We start from the raw sequence: 20,496 nt of genomic DNA on the forward strand, positions 1-20,496 counted from the left end.
CTTTCCTGGATTACTCATAAACTTGCTCACAACTCCCACTGCATGTGCTATGTCTGGTCTTATACACACCATTGCATATATGAGGCTTCCGACAGCAGAAGCATAAGGAACCTTATTCATATAAGCATGCTCCTGCTCCGTCGATGGTGATTGTGCTTTGGTTAGTTTGAAATGACTAGCCAAAGGAGTACTCACAGATTTAGTTTCATCCATATTAAATCTGCTAACCACCTTTTTCACGTACTCTTCTTGAGATAACTTCAAGAATCCATTCACTCGGTCTCTAAAGATCCTCATTCCAAGGATTTTCTTTGAAGCACCCAAATCCTTCATGGCAAATTTCTTTGATAAATCCTTCTTGAGTTTATCAATTTCTTCCAGACAAGCTCCAGCTATCAGCATATCATCTACATATAGCAGTAGTATGATATAAGAACCATCAAACTTTTTCACATAACAGCAGTGATCAGCTTGACACCTTAGAAAACCATTTTCACTCATGAATCCATCAAACTTCTTGTACCACTGTCTTGGAGCTTGTTTGAGACTCTACAAGCTCTTCTGAAATTTTCACACCATTTTCTCTTTTTTCCGTACTTCAAATCCCTATGGCTGCTTCATATAAATTTCTTCATCTATGTCACCGTGAAGAAACGCAGTCTTTACATCCAACTGCTCCAAATGTAAGTCTTCCTTCACCACTAGTCCAAGTACAGTCTTGATAGTGGTTAATTTAACCACCGGAGAGAAAATCTCGGTGTAATTAATTCATTCCCGTTGTTGGAAGCCTTTTACAACAAGTTTTGCCTTGTACCGCTTGCTACCATCATGCTCTTCTTTTAACCGGTACACCCACTTGTTATGATGACTGGAAGCTTCTTGACCGACAAGTGTTATGTGTAATACAGTTGACCCTAACGAAGAACGTGGCATATAACGTGGCGGAGGCAAAAACAACGGAGGAGATGATGTCCATTTTGTCGGACATGTACGAAAAGCCTTTGACAAATAATAAAGTACATCTCATGAAGAAGTTATTTAACTTGAAGATGAGAGAAGATGCATCGGTGGCTAAACACATCAATGAATTGAACACGATTGTTTCACAGCTAACATCTGTTGAAATTAAATTTGATGATGAGATTCAGGCACTTATTCTTTTGGCGTCTTTACCAGACAATTGGGAACCGATGCGGGCAGCGGTTAGCAACTCTGTTGGGAAAGAAAAACTAAAATTCAATGATGTCAGAGATCAAATTCTTCTCGAAAAAGTTCGCAAGATGGATTCAGGTGAAGGAACATCATCAAGTTCTGCTCTAAATCTCGAGAATAGAGGAAGGTGCAAGAGTGGCGAAAAGAGTTTTAACTAATGGCATGGTAGATCCAAGTCAAGAAATGAAAAATACAATAACACATTTAAAAAGAATGTGAAGTGCTGGAGCTGTGGTGAGACTGGTCACTTGAAAAAGAATTGTAAATCAACGAAGAACGATGCTAATGTTGTTACTGAGGAGGTACATGATGCTCTATTACTATCCATGGAAAGCCTGGTTGATTCTTGGGTTATGGACTCAGGAGCTTCATTTCATACCACTGATAATCGTGATGTATTCGATAATTACATTACGGGATATTACGGAAAAGTTTTCCTGGCTGATGGAAATCCTTTGGAAATAATTGGTATGGGTGATATCCAGATGAAGATGACAAACAGATCTGTTTGGAAAATCAGAAAAGTAAGGCATGTACCAAAGTTGACATACAATCTGATTTCAGTGGGACAGCTTGACGACGAAGGTCATAAGGTGACCTTTGGTGATGGTTCTTGGAAAGTGAAAAAGGGAGCCATGATTGTTGCTCGAGGAAAGAAAACTGGAACACTTTATATGACTTACAGTTTGAGAAATAAATTAGCGGATGTGGATGCTGGAGCTAATTCAAGTCTATGGCATAGTAGGCTTGGGGATACGAGTGAGAAGGGAATGAAAATGCTTGTTTCAAACGGAAAGCTATCGGAATTAAATATCGTTGAACACAAGCTGTGTGAAGCTGTATTTTTTGGAAAGCAGAAAAATGTGAGCTTTTGAAAAGAGGTTAGAGAACCGAAATTGGCGGATTTGGAACTGGTACATACTGATGTATGTGGACCATCTCATGTGACATCCCTTGAAGATCACTCAGGATATTATGGCACTACTCTTGACGATTCGAGCAGGAAATTTTGGGTTTATTTTGTGAAAAATAAATCGGATGTTTATGAGACCTTTAAACAGTGGGAGTTAACCATGGAAGATGTGATAGATTCACTGTCATCCAATCACATGTGAGAGTTGTCAGAACTTCCTGAAGGTAAAAAGGTTTTACATTGCAAGTGGAGTACCAGTTAGAATATGACGGTAGCAAGCGGTACAAAGAAATACTTGTTGTAAAAGGTGAAAAAGAAGTCATTAGTTACACTGATATTTTCTCTCTGGTGGTAAAGTTAACTACATCTGAAACAGTTAGATGTAAAGACGACGTTTTTTCATGGTAAGCTAGATGAAGAAATGAATCAATTACAGGGATTTGAAGTACGAGAAAAAGAGAAAATGGTGTGCAAACTTCAGAAGAGCTTGTATGGTCTCAAACAAGCTTCAATACAGTGGTACAAGAAGTTTGATGGTGTAATGAATAATGATGGTTTTCTGAAGTATCAGGCTGATCACTGTTGTTATGTGAAGCTTGATGGTTATTATATCATACTACTGATATATGTAAATGATATGTTGATAGCAGGAGCTTGTCTGGAGGAGATTGATAGACTCGAGAAAGAGTTATCAAAGGAATTTGCTTTGAAGGATTTGGGTGCTGCACAACAACCTTGGAATGGGGATCCTTAGAGATCGGGTGAATGGAGTCTTGAAGCTTGAGAAGATTCATGGAAGCAAGAATCCAGCTGACATGCTCACGAAGGCTGTTATTATTGAAAAACTGAAGTTATGTTTGACTTCTGTTGGTCTCCTAGACTAACAAAGGAGGTATGAGTTGCTGCACTGATGGTGTGAAGACATGATTGAAATCAAGTCTTCAAGTGGGAGAATTGTTAGGTAAGATTTATTTAATGGGGTGGGGCCCACATTAAATAAAATAATATTAAATCACATATCCCACATCGAATGTTTACAAAAGTTGCAGTAGGGAATTAGTTATAAATAGAGCTCAATTCTTTCAGTTATTGTATCCCAAAATCAAAAGTTTTTCGGCTTTGATAAAAAGAGAGTGCATAAAAAAAGAGTGTATTTTTTTCTTGAGTGCGGGAATTCTCTTGTGTGAGTTAGAGAAATTATTTTCTCGGTATACTCGGGTTTGGGATTGTGAGATATTTAGTTATTGGTATATACACTTGTTGTAATATTTCTGCCGGTTATAAAAGTTGCAGTGCTCCGTGGACGTAGCCTATATTGGGTGAACCACGTATATCTTTGTGTTCTTGTTGGTTATTTTATTCCGCAATTCGGGTACTATATTATCATCGTGGTCGGCATCGCTTCGGTATAATTTCCCAACAAAAAATACATATAAATGATGGCAATCCAATCTTTAGTGATCTTACTAATAGAAGTAAATCGTATGCTTGTTTAGGTACATGCAGTACATCTTTGAGAGTAAGTAAATGATTTATTTGAATGGCGCCTATGCCTGCAACAACATTTTGTGATTACCTGGACATGGGTTATATGGTATAAACAATTTTTCATTACTCTTCATTTGATCTGATGGCCCAAAATTAATAATCCAAGCCTCACCTTTGGTAGTAGGATCACTTAATGCTGCAAATGTGGTACCTTTGTTTGCCGTGTTTGAGCTAGATGAAGTTGTATTAGAAAGAAGCTGACATAGTTTCTCAATTGGTTCCTTGGTCAGTATTGCAGTTGAGGCTTTACTTTCTGCATCAAAATTACTGGTGGCAGGTGGATTCTTCCATTTTTTGTTGATTTAAATCTTTTTGGCACCCAATTCGCTGGTTTTCCATATATTTTCCAGAAATTGGCCTCTATGTGGTAGTGTCTTTGGCATTTCCCACACCAAGGTTTTCCCATATTTTTTCTGAGATTCGTCATGCAGATCATGTGACTCGTAATTTGCGGGGTTGTGCAGTCACTGGCCGGGACAGCAGGAATGCTAGATACAGCGGAATCTTTGGATTTTGATTCGTCGAAGTACGCCATCTTCACAATTGTAATCTTCAGATATCAAGTTATTATCAGAACCTGGTCTCGCGTACCATGTAATTCAGTAGACTGACAGAGAATGAAAATATTTTATTAATCTTGAATTCTTCAAATACAACCACTAATATTTATAGAACCTAATCTATTCTAGATTACACATGAATATAAACTTTAAATATAGAAATTTTAAATATAATATTATATTATACTAACAATATCAACACTCCACAACTGAAGTTGGGTTCATATCATTGACTGAAGCAGTAAAAGAAGCCTTATGGATCAACGGATTATTAAGGGAGCTCGTGATTGAACAGAACAAGTGGGAAATCTATTATAATAGTCCAAGTGCTATTCACTTGTCCAGAAATCAAATGATTCGTGAGAGGAATAAGCATGTGGATGTGAAACTACACTTCATCAAAGAGAACAATGAAAGAAGGGAATTATACATATCAAAGATTAGGACTCAAGACAGTCCGAAGGATAATATGTTCACTAAGGTTATATCCACTGCAATATTGTATGGATTGTCTGCAAAGGACAAGGATAGAAGGCTCTTGAATTTAGGAATGAAGGAGGAGATTTGTGGAGTCATTCCAAATATTCAAGAGTTGAATCAGTAAAAAGTTAGTTTTTGATGTAGTAGTGGGTTAGTTTGTAATTGGCTAGAAAGTTATTTAATTTTAGTTAGTTTATCCTCAATCTTTGTTTTATCAAAGGCTTGTGATTTGTACGCAATAGTGAACTCAGAAACTTCAATGAGAGTTTAGGGAGCGAGAGGATCATGGATTAAGCTAGGAGATCACTTGTATAACTCTTGTAATTGAAGGAATAAAACTTGTTCTGAAAATCTTCTTTACTTCTCTTCCATAATGATACCCCATGGATGAGCCCACTATCCCAAGCCCATCCCAAGCCCAAATAGAATACAGGCCCATCAAGGGCCCAGATATTCTCCTATAAATGACAGGTTTGAGTGTTCATTTGATTCATTCACTATATTGTTTTCAGCAGTACCCTTAGCTGCTCTTCACTCATATCCTCAGTCACTGACTTGAGCATCGGAGGGGCTACGCCAGGACACCCTGCTGGCCCCCTTCTAACGGTCTTCTTTGTGATTTCAGGATCAGGATAATTTCAAAACCCTGCATCTGTACTAGTGACTCTTGCCGGAATCGGACCCTAAATTTCCCGTGAGTATCACTTGACGCCGTCTGTGGGAAGATTTGAGTTGAGACGTAGAGATGGTACGGAGGAGAGGGAGTAGAAGAGTTAACTCAGCATCATTGCATCCTCAGAGGGGACCCGAACAGTCTCATGATGAGGCGAGGCAGTAACAACTCAGTCAGGAGACGAGACCTAAACAACCTCGTCAAGAGACCAGGGTCGAGCAACCCCGTCTTAATGAAAATGTGGGGAACTTGACCCTGGAGCAGTTGGGTCAATTAATCACTCGGACAGTAATGAGGCTATGAAGAGGAACCAAGAATCTATGTTCGCTAAAGAGAAGGCCACTTGCCAGGAGCGAGAGAAAAATGTTGAGGGACAGTCAAGCGGACAGCATTGGGAGTGAGCAGACCTAGGTGCACCTGATAGTACTTGCTCAATTCTTGGAAGAAATCGCACAAGGGAAAACGAAGACCGACATCAAGGTGGTGCTGAAAGAAGGTGTAGTAGCCCTTGGGAGCTAGATAGGGTCGGTCCTTAGAGGTAGGAATGATGATCTCATGGGAGGGAGGAATGTGCCACAAAGCCCTAAGTTTTGACTCGCTACTAGGAGGGATATGGGATGACAAATGACCGTACCATAAGTTATCTGCTTCAGATATGTTCATCTGTTGGATCACATGGCGAACTTCCTTACCAGGACGGCTATGAGTGGTGACTTGCTCCTCATGAGAATCAAGGTAAATTCAGGATCAGCTAGGGAAGTCTTACTCTGGCTAGATTCGCTAGACTCGCTAGACCTGCTAAACCTCTCGGAACCACTCGAGGAACTAGACTCGGAATCGGAATCGGAAGAAGAAGAATAATCAAACAAGTAAAGGTGAGAACTGACCCGGGTAAGACGTAGAAAAATACTCAGTAAATAGGACCGCAAGAACGTGGCGGACGCACGAGCACAGCGTGGCAGGGGCGAGCATGGCGAGTGGGGTGCTCGGGCGAGCGTGAGGAGGGGCGGCGAGAGGCGAGCAGGGCGCTCGTGCGAGCATGGGGCGGGCGCTAGGCGAGCGGCAGGCAGCTGTGCAAACGTTCGGCGTGAGGCGAGCTGGAGCTCGGGCAGGCGAGCTGGCGTGCCGGGCGAGCGTGAGGAGAGGCGCGCGGGGACGAGGCGCGCTCAGCGGGCTCGGCAAGGGCGAGCTGGCGTGCTGGGCGAGCATGAGGAGAGGCGCGCGGGGGCGAGCAGGCATGCTGTAGCGAGACGCGCTCGGCGAGGGCGAGTAGGCGCGCTGGGGCGAGGCGCGCTCGGCGAGCTGGCGAGGGCCGTGTGGCTAGGCGAGGCGTGGCGCGATGGGCGAGCGTGAGGCGAGCGTGCGGCAGGCAGGCGAGCACGAGAGAAGGTGAGGCGCGCTTGGGCGAGCTCGGCGAGGGCTTGGCGCGTTGCGCGCAGGCTCAGGCGAGGCGTGGCTCGGGCGAGGGGGGCTGTGGTCGGCTCGGGAGAGGGGGGCTATGCTCGGCTCGGGCAAGGCGTGGGTAAGGTGCGGCCGGCGCGGGCTAGGGCGAAGCGATGGGGAAGCAGCACTAGGGTTTACGTACGGGAGAGAACTAGCAACTGAAGAGAGTAGGAAATTTTGTGGAAGAGAAGTGATAATGAAGTGAGGAGATGACTGTTATTTATAGGAGAGCTCAGACAAAATCTTACCATTCAGGGCAAGATTTCGATTTGATTTGATATATTTCCCTTCGCAGCAGGATTGCGCTTTGATTTATTTCCAAATTTTTGGAGACTGACAGATGGCTGGAAGAAAATGCACAACTCACACTGGTAACCCAAGGACAGCATAACTAATCGAACTTCGAACCTGCGATTTAGTTCGACTCGTGAGGGGGAGACTGGTGATACCCTATGGATGGGCCCACTATCCCTGGCCCATCCCAAGCCCAAATGGAAGAAAGGCCCATCAAGGGCCCAAATACTCTCCTATAAATAACAGGTTTAAGTGTTCATTTGATTCATTCACTATATTGTTTTCAGCAGCACCCTTAGCTGCTCTTCACTCATATCCTCAGTCACTGACTTGAGCGTCGGAGGGGCTACGTCAGGACACCCTCCTGGCCCCCTTCTAATGGTCTTCTTTGTGATTTTAGGCTCAGGACAATTTCAAAACCCTGCATCTGTACTAGTGACTCTTGCCGGAATCGGACCCTAAATTTCCCGTGAGTATCACATAACCTTTTCATATTTACACATCACACACATATTCCCCCAACTTTATACAACGTTCCCTTAACTATTTCTGCTCTCAAAACTCGACAGTATGGAAACGGTTGTCCCATTGAACTGGGAAAAAACATAAGTGCTAATGGCACTGAAAGTAAAGAATGTTGGCCTCACTGAAATAGAATTCACAAATTGTGTGATGCTTCTGAGAGGAGACGAGATCGCTGTCGCATCTCCGGGCATTGTATATTAAACAATACTTGATGGAAGAGGAAAGGGTGTCTTGAAACTATAAGTAAAGATGTTGAAAAATAAAGCATGCTGTTAAGTTCTTGTTTGATTGCCTTAGCCAGGTGTTTTCATAGGAAACATGATCATATTCCATACTTTCAAATAAGATCAAATAGCATATTTATGCTTGATTTCGTTTTCTCAAAATTATGGTCACATTTTTAGGCAATCAATGTGTTACTAGTTCGAGCTAATCTAGTTAGACATGTAGAGGTATATTGTCCGAAATGTAGATCTCACTCAGAGGACATCACTCATGCATTCTGGACGTGCAAACTGTCTCGCAAAGTGTGGGTGATCACTGATCTTTGGCCCATCCTTAAATCGTTTCCCAGGTGGCCGTTTTGGTGATCTATTCATTTGACTTGGGAATAATGGTCACGAAAATGAGTTTGAAAAATTTTATTTTGATTTGCTGCTGTCTATGGATTGATCGAAATCGAGTGGTATTTCAAGGAGCCACAACAACCTCTCGTGAGGATGTTATCGCGCGAGCATGATCGAATTCTTTTTTTTTTATTAGATTGTGGGGAGGGGGATCGAACCTACATCTACGGATTACCCTGGATGAGATCATTACCACTGGGCTATAAAGCCGAATCTCAGCATTATTGATTTTATCACCTCATGATAATCTTATAAATAAGATTAATTTTAATCCCATATTGAGAATTTAAATATATTTTAAAAATACAACATTTAATAATGATAATAAACGTATTATGGTATTTTTATTGTTTTATAATATTATTAAAAAAAATAGTGATGATATCAATTAGTTTAGTGGATTTTATTTACTATTGATGATGATGATAGAAAAGAAATAACATAGAAGGAAGTCACAAAATTCATAATTTAATTTAATTAACATAAGGGGAAATTCATATTTGCACATTTTCTATAAATTTGAACAGTATATATAAAGGATTTTAAGTTTTAGTTATATATTTGATAATTATATTTATGAACAAAACTACTGGCTATACTTAATGTTTTTTAATTAAAATGATATTTCATAGAGGATATATATTTTTGGAACAAAATAAATAGGTAACTTTGAGAGCAAATATATTTGTCCTTATATTTTATGAATTGTATTTAAGGGTATTATTGTTTGTGAGAGAAAATGAAAACTGAGCGCATTTTACATATTTTGGAGTGTGTGTGTGTATATATATATATATATATATAGTTTTGATATGTTATACACCTACTGTGTACACTTATGTAGGCTTCGAGTAGTTGTCACTCACATATTGGATGTGATCGTACATAGAAAAATTGTGCATCTAATAGGTGAGCGTCACATCATCGTTGCTAATATAAGTGTACACAATATGTGTGCAGCGTATAAAAACTATATATGTGTATGTGTATATTCTCATGTCCAATTATCTACTATTCCGGAAAATACGAAGATATTTATTTGTTCTAATAAAAATATTATAAGGCAATTGATAATTGTAGAGGACGAAATTAGGATTGAAAAGAAGTTTATAAGGTGAATAAATTTTTTTAAAATTCTTTATGATTAATGCAAATTTAAATCGCGTGAGCAGCTCAAATTAATTTTCCAATCAAGTTAAGTAATGAGATAAACAAGTCAAATAAGTACGAAAATAGTTCAAAATACAAAGTGAATAACTTATAATCAGATCAGATAAGATGTATATAAATTATTGTTGCACTCAGAGACTGTCTTCGGATCAGTCTAATGATCAGCACAAATGTTCTAGACTAGTATGATTCAGCTTAATACGTCTTGAACTGTTGAGTATCATCATATCAATATATTTTTGTTTTATCCTTGTCGGATCGCTTCTTGATTCAGATCAGTTCAATTTAGTTATCCATTTTTGTCAGTTCCATTAAGCTGTATGGATTAATACAATTTAGCTGAATTAGTTTACTTTTATAGTCATAAAAACTTAAATCCAAATTTTATAGACGATTTTATCATTAACTCAAACAGTTTAATTATAATATTATATTGTCTACACGTATATTAGAAAATAATTGCCGTTGCAAGTGGTCTAGCTAGTTTCGTTCTCTTTCTCTTTTTTCTTTTTTTTTTTTCTTTTTTTTATTTTATATTTCTGAGTAAAGGTTGAAACTTCAATGAATTAATGCTATATATGCAAAGGAAATCGAAATTTCGTACTGGTTTCCCAATTAAGAATATCGTTATTATTTGATACCATTTATAAAAATTTCAAAGAAAGTTACTTGTAATTTAGTTTTGACAAAAACTTGTGTGAGACGGTTTCACGGGTCGTATTTTTGTGAGACAGATCTCTTATTTGGGTCATCGACGAAAAAAACATTACTTTTTAAATTAAGATTATTACTTTTTATTGTGAATATCGGTAGGATTGATATATCTTACGGATAAAGATTCGTGAGACCATCTCACAAGAGACCTACTCTTTAGTTTTATCGTGCATGAAATGGAATAAAATTAAAAACCACAGATATCGTTTTTTGGCCTTCTTTCGTCAGATAAGTCCGTGCAGACAGATTCATCATGTGACTCCAAAGCCTGTCGATTATTACAAGTGAAATTAACCATACAAAGAAATACAAGATCCAAAGAGCCATACAACTGACATAACAAGTTCAAGAATTGACTTGTTTTCTTGCATATTTTCCTATCCTTCCAGCAATATTATAAGCAGGTATTATGCAAAACAAAAGAATTGGCTACTCTTGGATTTACTTATATGGGAAGTGTATGTGCTCTTTCCGACGAACAGAGTCTTCCTAATCCTAACTCGTCCCAGAACCGGCGTATGCGTCTTCGTTGCACCCAAAATGCTCCGCCAGTTTCCTCCACTAAAAGTTTCTGCAGAAACTCACTTGCTGATATCAAGGCAAACGCTACATACAGAAAAGGCCTAACCCAGTCTGGAAAGAAAATTGACACCAGAGATGCAACTGAAATGTTCCCAAACCACACCATACAGTTGTGAGATAAAACAGAAAATCGGCGCAAGGAGTATTGTAGATGCAATGAACACGCTAAATAGTACATGAAAGCGGAGAAAACGGCAACTCCCATAGTGTAAGGATGGGTTGTAAAAGGAGTTTTGTTGTCATTGGTTAGGTACTTCAATTGCAGGAAAACCAGGATCGTGGTGATCATGAAGCCTACTGTTTGATTGAATGGAGAAACTGATCTGCTACGAACGAAGTAGAAAATGCAGGATTTTATAGGAACAAGTGCTGCATTGAGCTGGGAAGTGAAGGATCTTTGCCTCATGAGTACTGAAGCAGAATTCATAAGTCGGCTGAAGCTTGTTCGAAGAGACGAGCTCATTGCACTTTCAGGCATTGGATACCAATATTCCACTACTGGATTAATTAGCACATACGAAGATATTTATAGATGTCAAGAAACTCAAGGAAACTTCGCAGGCATCTCCATGATTTGAAGTCATCAACTTAGGATATCGTTTTTGTTTAATGAATGTTTGTTGACAAATATTATTGTTTGAAAATTTATATCACAGCGGATGGATTTGCATGATGTCATTTTGTGGAAAAAGTATATATGCATGGAATTCATATACACATCTTGTCACCAGGGACGGATCCAGGAATAAAAGTTGGGGGGGCTTGAAGTCAATATGATAAGTTAAATATTATTAAAAAAAAATTTACATTATATCGTTCAACGAAGTTGTGCCCTACGAGATTTTAAAACATAAAATTCATCAATAATAGAATTTACATCAATATGTTTAGCTAAATCTCGTTCAATATAGAGTGTCAAACAATCGGCAAGAAAGTCATCCTCTATTTTATTGCGAAGTGCCGTCTTCACATGCTTCATTGCTGAAAAAGCCCGCTCAGTAGTGGCAGTTGACACAGGTAATGTCAAAACAAGATGAATCAATCTAGTCAACATAACATAAACACTTGACCGTCCACTCTCGGTCAATTGCTGACACAACTCAACAAGTGTAGAAACCTTTAAATTCTGCATCACATCAAGTTTATAATGTATCAATTCATACTCCAAAGCAACAATTTCTTGATCTGTGAAATCTCCAGGATAAAACTTCTTCGCAAGCTTGCAAATATCATCACTGTTAAATGAGTCAAATGAATTTTTAGGATCTAAAGTTGTACTAAGAGAAAGAAGTTCCACCGATGACTCATTGAACCGAGTATTTAACTCCATCAAAATGAAATCTATTGCTGCATTAAAAACATCAAAGTGGTAATGATGTTCTATTGTAGTTTGCCGACAGGAACGTCCAATCTTATATAGACAATCAAGGTCAGGTACATCAATTTCATTTCTTGAGCAAAAAACTTTAACTTCCTGAAGAAATTCATTCCACCCACATTCTCTAAATTCTTGAAGGCAAGTTTTGGTAGTAGTGACAAATGTGATAGCAGTCAAAATGTCTTGAGATTTTCTTTGAAGAATTTGACAAAGAGTATCTGTTGTTCTCATAATTTTATGCATTAAGTGCAAAATAAACACAAATTCAAAGCTTGCCATGTTTCTGTAAATCCCCCGAACTTCAGCCTTAACTCTTCCATTTGGAGAATAATCACTGAGAACTTCAAAAACTTTGCAAGTTGCAGTGTACATACCTATCAAGCTTTTTACCGAATCATAGTGAGAACTCCAACGAGTAGCTCCTGCTTGTTGCAAATTACCAATCTGGTTTGCACCACTTCCAGAATCACGTTCTCCAATTGACAACATATACTCAATTTCATTTCTCTGTGCAGTATGTAATTCAGCAATGCGCTTAGTAGAAGAAGTGACAATATTAACAATATTGTCCAAATGAGAAAAGAATTCCCAAATAATACTAACATCCTTAGCTGCAGAAACCAATGTCAGTTGTAAACGATGTGCAAAACAGTGGACATAGTATGCATAGGGACAATCTTTGAGAAATAATGCTTGAAGTCCATTCCACGCTCCACGCATATTGCTAGCACCATCATATCCTTGGCCTCTGATTTTCTTAACATGGAGATCATGATGAACAAGAACATTTGATATCTCATTTTTCAAATTCATTGAGGTAGTGTCACTAACACTTTTGATGGCAAAAAATCTTTCTGTCAAAATCCCATGATTGTTCACAAACCTCAATATAATGGCCATTTGCTCTCGTTTAGATATATCTCGGGCTTCATCAACAAGAATACAGAAGTATTTATCTCCAACTTCTTCACGAACCATCTGTCGTACTCTATTGGCCATAATATGTAAAATCTCTTTCTGAATTTCTGGAGCGATATATTGGGCATTTTTTGGAGCATTCTCAAGCACAACTTCATCAATTTCTATATTCATTTTTGCAAAAGCCTTCACCAATTCAAGAAAATTTCCACGATTAGATGAAGATAGAGATTCATCGTTACCTCTAAAAGCACAACCTTGAAGTGCTAGCCAACGAACAGCTACAATTGAGGTGCTCAAACGCAGACGATTTTTCTCTTTTTCCTCTTTAGATTGTGCATGCATCACTTTATCAATATGTTGTGAGGGCCTCATCAAATTTTCAGCCCTTCTCTCACACATAGTATGAGGTGAAGAAGCTGCAGAACCAATATGGGCAAGAAAAGCACCTGTTTTTCCTTGGTTTACCCTTTTCCAATTGTCAAATCCTTTATTTACTAATGCCGAGATATTAGATGAATTAACATCATTCAGGAAAAGAAAACAATAAAAACAATATGCCTTATTTGTTGAAGGCGAATACTCCAACCAATAAAATTTCTGAAACCATTTTTTCTGAAAACGACGATTCTGGCTTCCAAATTTTGTACCTGGATACTCCAACATATCTGGTTGATAAGGCCCCATATTTAGATATGAACGTCTTATCTCATCTCGTACATTAACATGATATTCACATATCTGTTTTCTTTTTCCTGGATCTCGTTCAATAAAAGTAGACGAAGACTGATGATCGTCTCTAGGAGAGGAACATGAAGGAATTTGGATATTGGGAAATAGAAGACTTTCACTGGATTGATGTTGCATTGTAAGGACCGTAGGAATTGAAGTATCTTCACTAGCTTGACGATCTCTCTTCTTAAAGAAAGATGATATCAATGTTTTTCCTTTCTTTGCAGCAGATTGATATTCCATTTTGAAATAGTTCAATTTATAATCCTAAACAAGAATAAAATAATTATTAACCAAATAAACAAGTAATAGTCACTCAACAACTCAACAACAAACAATCAAGAAACCACAAATCACACACAGAGAAGCTATAAAAAACAAAATAAAAAATGTATAGCCGATTCTTACCTGGATTGTTGCCTTGCCGATGAGCAATTCGATTTCTTCGGGAGTCCGCAATTCTATTCTGTCGCTAAAGGCTTGGGACTTGGGAGAGAAATTTTGTAGAATTGAGGTGGGGCGGATCAGAGGATAAATTTGGTCTCATCCTTGTAAATGGACGGGACTTGATTGGACTAAGACATTGATGTACGACGGTTTTTGAAACAACTATTATTAATAGCGACTGTTATTAGCGACTGTTTGAATAAACCGTCACTAGTAGCGACGGTGCAATTAAAACCGTCGCCGATCCAGATCGGCGGCGGTTTTACTAAAACCGTCGCAAATATTAGCGACGGTTTTTGAAAACCGTCGCTAAATTATTAAAAAAGTGGGCTGGGTTACAGCCCAGTACAGCCCTAGAATACATCCGTCTCTGCTTGTCACTTCCATTTTCAAAAAGGGATTTTTTGTAATTTTTTAAGGAGAGAATCACTTATTTACCAAACACGTTATTTTTAAAAAATTTCGGTTTTCGGCTTTTAATTTCAAACACTATCCATTTATACTCTTTTCTCATTTCACCGTAGCCTATAAATTTAATCGAATTTTCACAAACATAATCTTTTGCAAACACTCGTTTAGAAACCTTTTGTGCAATAGAGACCAGAGGGTTAGAGCAGGGTCAGCAAGACAAGTCCTTTTTTTACACATTCTTGAAATGGGAAACTCGGACAATGGAAAATACAAATGACGTGGAAGCATCGCATTTAAATCTTCCCCTTCTGGATTTTTATTATTAGATTAATATTGTATGTGATGTCACTTGAGAACAAGAATGAGAGGATTTGATTTGAAAATAGATTGAATCTGTCTCAGATGTATTTCAGATTCATCGTAATCATCATTACATAAGGAAATTATGGATTCGACATGTAGCATAACGTCATCCAAATGAATAATTTCCTTGGCAATTGGACATGGTCGTTGGAAAAAAAAATCCAATATATACGTATATATCATTTAAAAAATTACAAATAAATTATTGGGTTTATTCCACTTCTCCCATTTCTTTTCCTCCCACGACAACACTGTGCGTGGGGTAGCCCTTTTGATGAAATGTCCGAAAGATCAATTTAAAATTCGTTCCCCCATACAATATTATCAAGAATATGAGTTGAGGTCCAAAAGGGACTTCTTAATGTGTTTGTGGATTTGGGTATTGGGAATAATTTATATAAAACATCTTAGATTAAATCCATCTCTTATTATACGGTCTCACATATCTATATCCGTGAGACGGATTGTTATGATTTATATTTAAAATTTGACATAAAAATCAATATTTTTTATGGATCGATTCAAATTGGAGATATAAAAAAAATATTTTTGACATAAAAATCAATATTTTTTATGGATCGAGTCAAATTGGAGATATTTCTCACAAAATTGATTTATGAGATTGTTTCATAATAGTTATTGTGAGCATTTTATAAGCGTCGCTTTCTTGATGTCGAAATTGTTTTTTTTTTCTTTTTAATTTTTTTGAAAATATTTTTTGGCAAGTATTGCTACCAAATATTTCATGATATAAAAATGAGATATAATAAGTTTAAAGAATTATAATACATTTATAATACATATGTCATGTTATTAATGGATTCACATTCCATATTCATGTATAATTAATTTTCTTTTTTAAGTTCATGTGATTGTTTGAAATACAAATAAGACAATAGCTATTGAAACATTCAAAAGCAGCTCTAATTGGCATTCAATATGATTAAAATACAGTCACTTGACAATATACACGAGACGAAATCTTCTGTTACACTTGATATTCCAAATCGTACTACACTTTGCTAAATTATTAAAAAATTTAACAATGATTTCATCCCAATACACACTGCAAATATTCATATTGGGCTATATAATAATGGAAGCCCAATTCAGAATGGATTAGAATTGGGAAAACCCATACGCATACATATAGTCCAGTTGGATAATTGGTCCTCACATAGCCCAATTATGGTCTAGTTCTTCTGGCCTATAAACCTCTTTGAAATTTAGGGTTTTCTGCATCAGCAAGACAGCCGCAAAAATGGTACTCTTTGCTTCTCTCCGAACTTTGGTGCTTTGCATTTGTAGTTTGATCCGTCATTGTTTCTAGGAACTAACTAAGATCTTGTGTTTTCGATGATTCCGTATGTTTTGGAGCTCAGATTTTGTTTTTTTTTTGCCTTCGACGTCTTTGATTTTGTTGCTTATTTTATCTTTTTTAATACTAGGAAAAGGTATTATTCATGTCCCTTTTGCGGTATATATCTGTTTTTCTGTATATGAAGACTCGTTGGCGCGAAGAAAAGCTTGTTTTCGTAAGGTCTTTAATGGTGGGCAGTTGTTTTCTATGATTTGGTTTCAACTGGCTTCTCGTTGGTTGGTTTCTAGGTTCGATTTTTAATGTTGCTTTGACACTGCAAGTATGATACAGTATTCTTTAAGTCATTTTAGGGTAATAGAAGAAGATGTCTATGTTCTTAGTTTCTTAATGTTGCCGACGGTTTCATTGAATTGAATTTAAGTGTTAAATGCAATGACTCTATATTAGTCCCACCGAGATTTGCTTGCTCTGATGTGAAATTTGCATGTTATGTGTTTGATTGTTTTATTCTTCTGTGTTTCCGGAAGTTGTATTTTTGGTTTTTGGACAGTGGTCATTTGTTAGTTCCCCATTTTGAAACTGATTTTTTCCATCCCATGTATTTGATATCTAGATCATTAGGTTGTAAGATTGTCACAAATAAAGACATTGTTGCTAGTGAAATTACTGGATAATTGTTTGAGCATTCATTTTTTTACGTTCTTTTTACTTAGTAGTGTACATAACTTTGCGGGTAGTTGCGGGGAAAGTCCTTTAGTATTTGGTAGAATTTCATCTTTATCTTGAAGTAATAAAAACCAGAGTTACGGCAAGCGTTCATGGTGTGTCTGCCAAGTTTCTTATGTTCAGTTGGTGGAATTGTGTCTATCTAATTTTTTTAAATGAGCTGGATGCTCAATCTTTTTGATAATATCGCCCCCACACCCCCCCCCCCCCCCCCGGCCCCCAAAACCACCTTTCTGAACCTCTGGTGCAGTGGATGCTATCTATCTCATTTTTTTGCCAGAATTTTGTTTAAACACCTTGTTTTGGTTTTGTGATATCATCTACAGCCGAAGCAGATTCACGAGATCAAAGACTTCCTTCTGACAGCTAGAAGGAAAGATGCGCGATCTGTGAAGATTAAGAAGAGTAAAGATGTTGTGAAGTTCAAAGTTAGGTGCTCAAAGTACCTGTACACTCTGTGTGTCTTTGATCTCGAGAAAGCGGACAAATTGAAGCAATCTCTTCCGCCAGGTTTGTTGACTTCACATCATCCCTGTTTTACTTCATTAATGTCTTTTTCATATCATGTCTTGTTCCAAAAGTAGTTTGGAGTCAATGAAGTTATCTTTTGATCGAAGGATTCAGTGATCCGATAAATGGGTTCAAATTTACATGTCCCAAAATTTCAAACATTACAGTTTTAGGGAACTTCAAATCGACTAATATGATTGAAAAGAACAGCTTAAATTGTTAAAAGTTTGGAAACATTTAGAAATATGTTTGGATAAAGAAGTCATCTTCTTAAAATCAGTTTTGCTAAAAGCACTTTTTTAAAACATACCGATCTGTTTAACTAGTTTGATAAATCACTTGTTCCACAGGTTTCAGAGAAGGTCCCTAAAAGTATTTTTTTCCTGAAAAACTCTTGCACTATTGTATGTGGACATTAATTTTGCTTGTTAAAAAGCACTTATTAATGGTGGAGATTAATAATTTGTTTCTTTTTAAGCCTTGATATTTTTATCCAAGATCTTTGAATTATATTTTCCTTCATTTTGCCTGTAATTTAATGCAGAAAACTTTGTGGTAACTAATATTTGTTTGATTTGTTTCAGGTTTGGCTGTGCAAGACCTGTGAGCTTAGGATTTGCCAATGGAATGGTGTAGCGTTTTCAAAACGTATTTTTGCTTAAATTTATGTCGAATATTTGGTTTAAAGACCGTTTCCTAATTGAATTTAATCTGTACTAAAATCAATTTGCAGGGCTTCGATGATTTATCTGTTCCTGTTTTATTTTTATTTTTTTGGTTGGAAGATATGTCCAATGTTATTTTCTGTAATCAATTACATCTCCCAAGTATAAATTAATCTGTTTTCATTTGGTAAAAATATGTTTTATTAAATTTGAAATTTATTTTTAACTATAATATCTCACTAATTTTTTCAAAACTTTAGACTACACGAAAATGTTTTTTATATATATATATTTTATTTGGATTTTTTATTATAGACAAAATTATATAAAAAATCCTTATATTTAAAAATAATACAGTTTATTTGATATCTGTTTTGTAAACTATCGAATGTCAATTCTCAAATTATATTATCTCTCGTCTTTATACTTAAAATTAACTGTCTGAATTATATCGTACTGAAATTCATAGTCTGATTGTAACACTGATATGATATTCGAAATTTTATTTAAAATCGAACCAAATCGTCGATGAACCAGGAAATTTTATTTAAAATCGAACCAAATCGTCGATGAAGCATATATACGTATATGGGAGAAGGAAGTATAGTTGATGCAAGGCTTTATGGAATAATTTACGTTGCGAACGAACTTGGGTAAGATGAGAATATTACTCCCAACATAAATTTCGACTCAGTCACTTTTATTTAATAAATGGTTTTATCCTTTGTTCCATTTAATGGTAAATACAACATATCGCCAATTTACGTGTCGGTGAGCTTGTTGGTTAAATAAAAATCAACGTCCCATATATCTAATATCTAATATCTAATACTATTATAAATATATGAGTTTGAATTGTGAGCTTACTATTTTACCCTTTAATTTATTTACAATTTGTTATGTTTATGATGTTCTTTAAGTAATTTTCTATGTTAATTTAATATGATCATTAATAGTCTACTTAATTCAATCAATATAATTATTAATTTGATTTTACTTTTAAATTTAATTTAATTTACATATTTAAAAATAATAATAATATTACATCTATTTTACTTTTATAAATATATGATTTTCATTTGTAAACTTACTATTTTACCATTTTATTTGTTTTATATCATGTTCATGAGGTTCTTTAAATTATTTTCTACGTTAGTTTAATAGGATTATTATTTTACCATTTTGTTTGTTTTATAATTTGTCATGTTCATGAGGTTCTTTAAATTATTTTCTACGTTAGTTTAATATGATTATTAATAGAGTACTTAGTTAAGGTATTTATTATTTCAATTTTACTTTTAAATTTAAATTTAATTACTTTAATTATACATTGACATCAAATTCATAGAAAAATACTATAATAAATTTTAATTATTCATTGACATCAAATTCATAGAAAACTACTATAATAATGTTATAAATTAAAATTTGTTAATATTCCGAATATTAAGGTAATAATGGGAAGACGAATGTAGATGAGTGAGGTTGAATAAAATTAAATTATTAATAAAATTAAAATCATATAAAACATATTTTTCTCATTTAAAATAGATATATTTTTAAACTACTTATGTATCAACATAGATACATAATTGAGAGAAAAAGTTTGTATGTAAGTGATTTCAATAAAAATAAAAAAAATTAAGTATTTAATCAATTTCGATATATGATACTAAAAAAATATCCTTAAATAATATATTATCTATTAATAATATCTATTAAATATATGACTTTCAATTGTGAGCTTACTATTTTACCAATTTTCTGTTTTACAATATTCATCATATTCATGATGTTATTTAAGTCATTTTTTATATTAGTATAAAATGATCATTAATAGTATACTTAACTCAATCAAATTAATTATTATTTTAATTTAATTTTAATTTCTTAAATTTATTGCAGTCAAATTTATGAAAATCTCTATCATATTAGTGATAGATAATAATGGGAAGAAGAAGGGAGATGAGACGGATTGAATAAAAATAAATTATTAATAAATATTAAGTTCATATAAAAATTCTTTCTCCCATTTAGAATAGAGATATTTTCAGACTCTTTATGTGTCAATTGAGATATGTGATTGAGAGAAATGTTTGTATGTAACTGATTTCAAACACTATTTTTAAGCCATTTGGTCAATTTTTTATATATGCTGCTAAATAAATATTACTAAATAATATGATTCCTTTGTCATTTAGTATTCTTGCAATGAGATGGGTTTTTTACCCTAGAGTTAACATGTTTTATTGTTATATGTCATTTGTATTGATTATGTTGTATGA

The 20,496-nt window shown here is 35.7% G+C and overlaps 2 protein-coding genes across 4 annotated transcripts; one reads left to right on the top strand and one right to left on the bottom strand.

The window, feature by feature from the left end:
- Positions 1-10,345: 10,345 nt before the first annotated feature.
- LOC142544374 (uncharacterized) lies at positions 10,346-13,438 on the bottom strand. The gene is made up of 2 exons (XM_075651429.1): positions 11,618-13,438; positions 10,346-10,426 (listed from the first exon to the last, which is right to left on the bottom strand). Exons 1-2 carry the CDS (start codon positions 13,436-13,438, stop codon positions 10,346-10,348), a joined length of 1,902 nt encoding a protein of 633 aa, XP_075507544.1.
- A 2,691-nt stretch (positions 13,439-16,129) lies between these two features.
- LOC142547491 (large ribosomal subunit protein eL38z/eL38y) lies at positions 16,130-18,295 on the top strand. Of its 3 annotated transcripts, none has more exons than XM_075655817.1 (3): positions 16,130-16,253; positions 17,363-17,546; positions 18,131-18,295. In XM_075655817.1, the coding sequence occupies exons 1-3, from the start codon at positions 16,251-16,253 to the stop codon at positions 18,151-18,153; spliced, it is 210 nt and encodes a 69-aa protein (XP_075511932.1). In that variant the 5' UTR covers positions 16,130-16,250; the 3' UTR covers positions 18,154-18,295. The 3 variants fall into 3 exon arrangements, with proteins under 3 accessions (XP_075511932.1, XP_075511931.1, XP_075511930.1); XM_075655816.1 differs by having other exon boundaries at positions 16,250-16,280; XM_075655815.1 differs by lacking the exon at positions 16,130-16,253 and adding an exon at positions 16,474-16,539.
- Positions 18,296-20,496: the final 2,201 nt, after the last annotated feature.

Source organism: Primulina tabacum, chromosome 5 (genome assembly GCF_025594145.1).
Source record: "Primulina tabacum isolate GXHZ01 chromosome 5, ASM2559414v2, whole genome shotgun sequence".
Taxonomy (NCBI): Eukaryota; Viridiplantae; Streptophyta; class Magnoliopsida; order Lamiales; family Gesneriaceae; genus Primulina; species Primulina tabacum.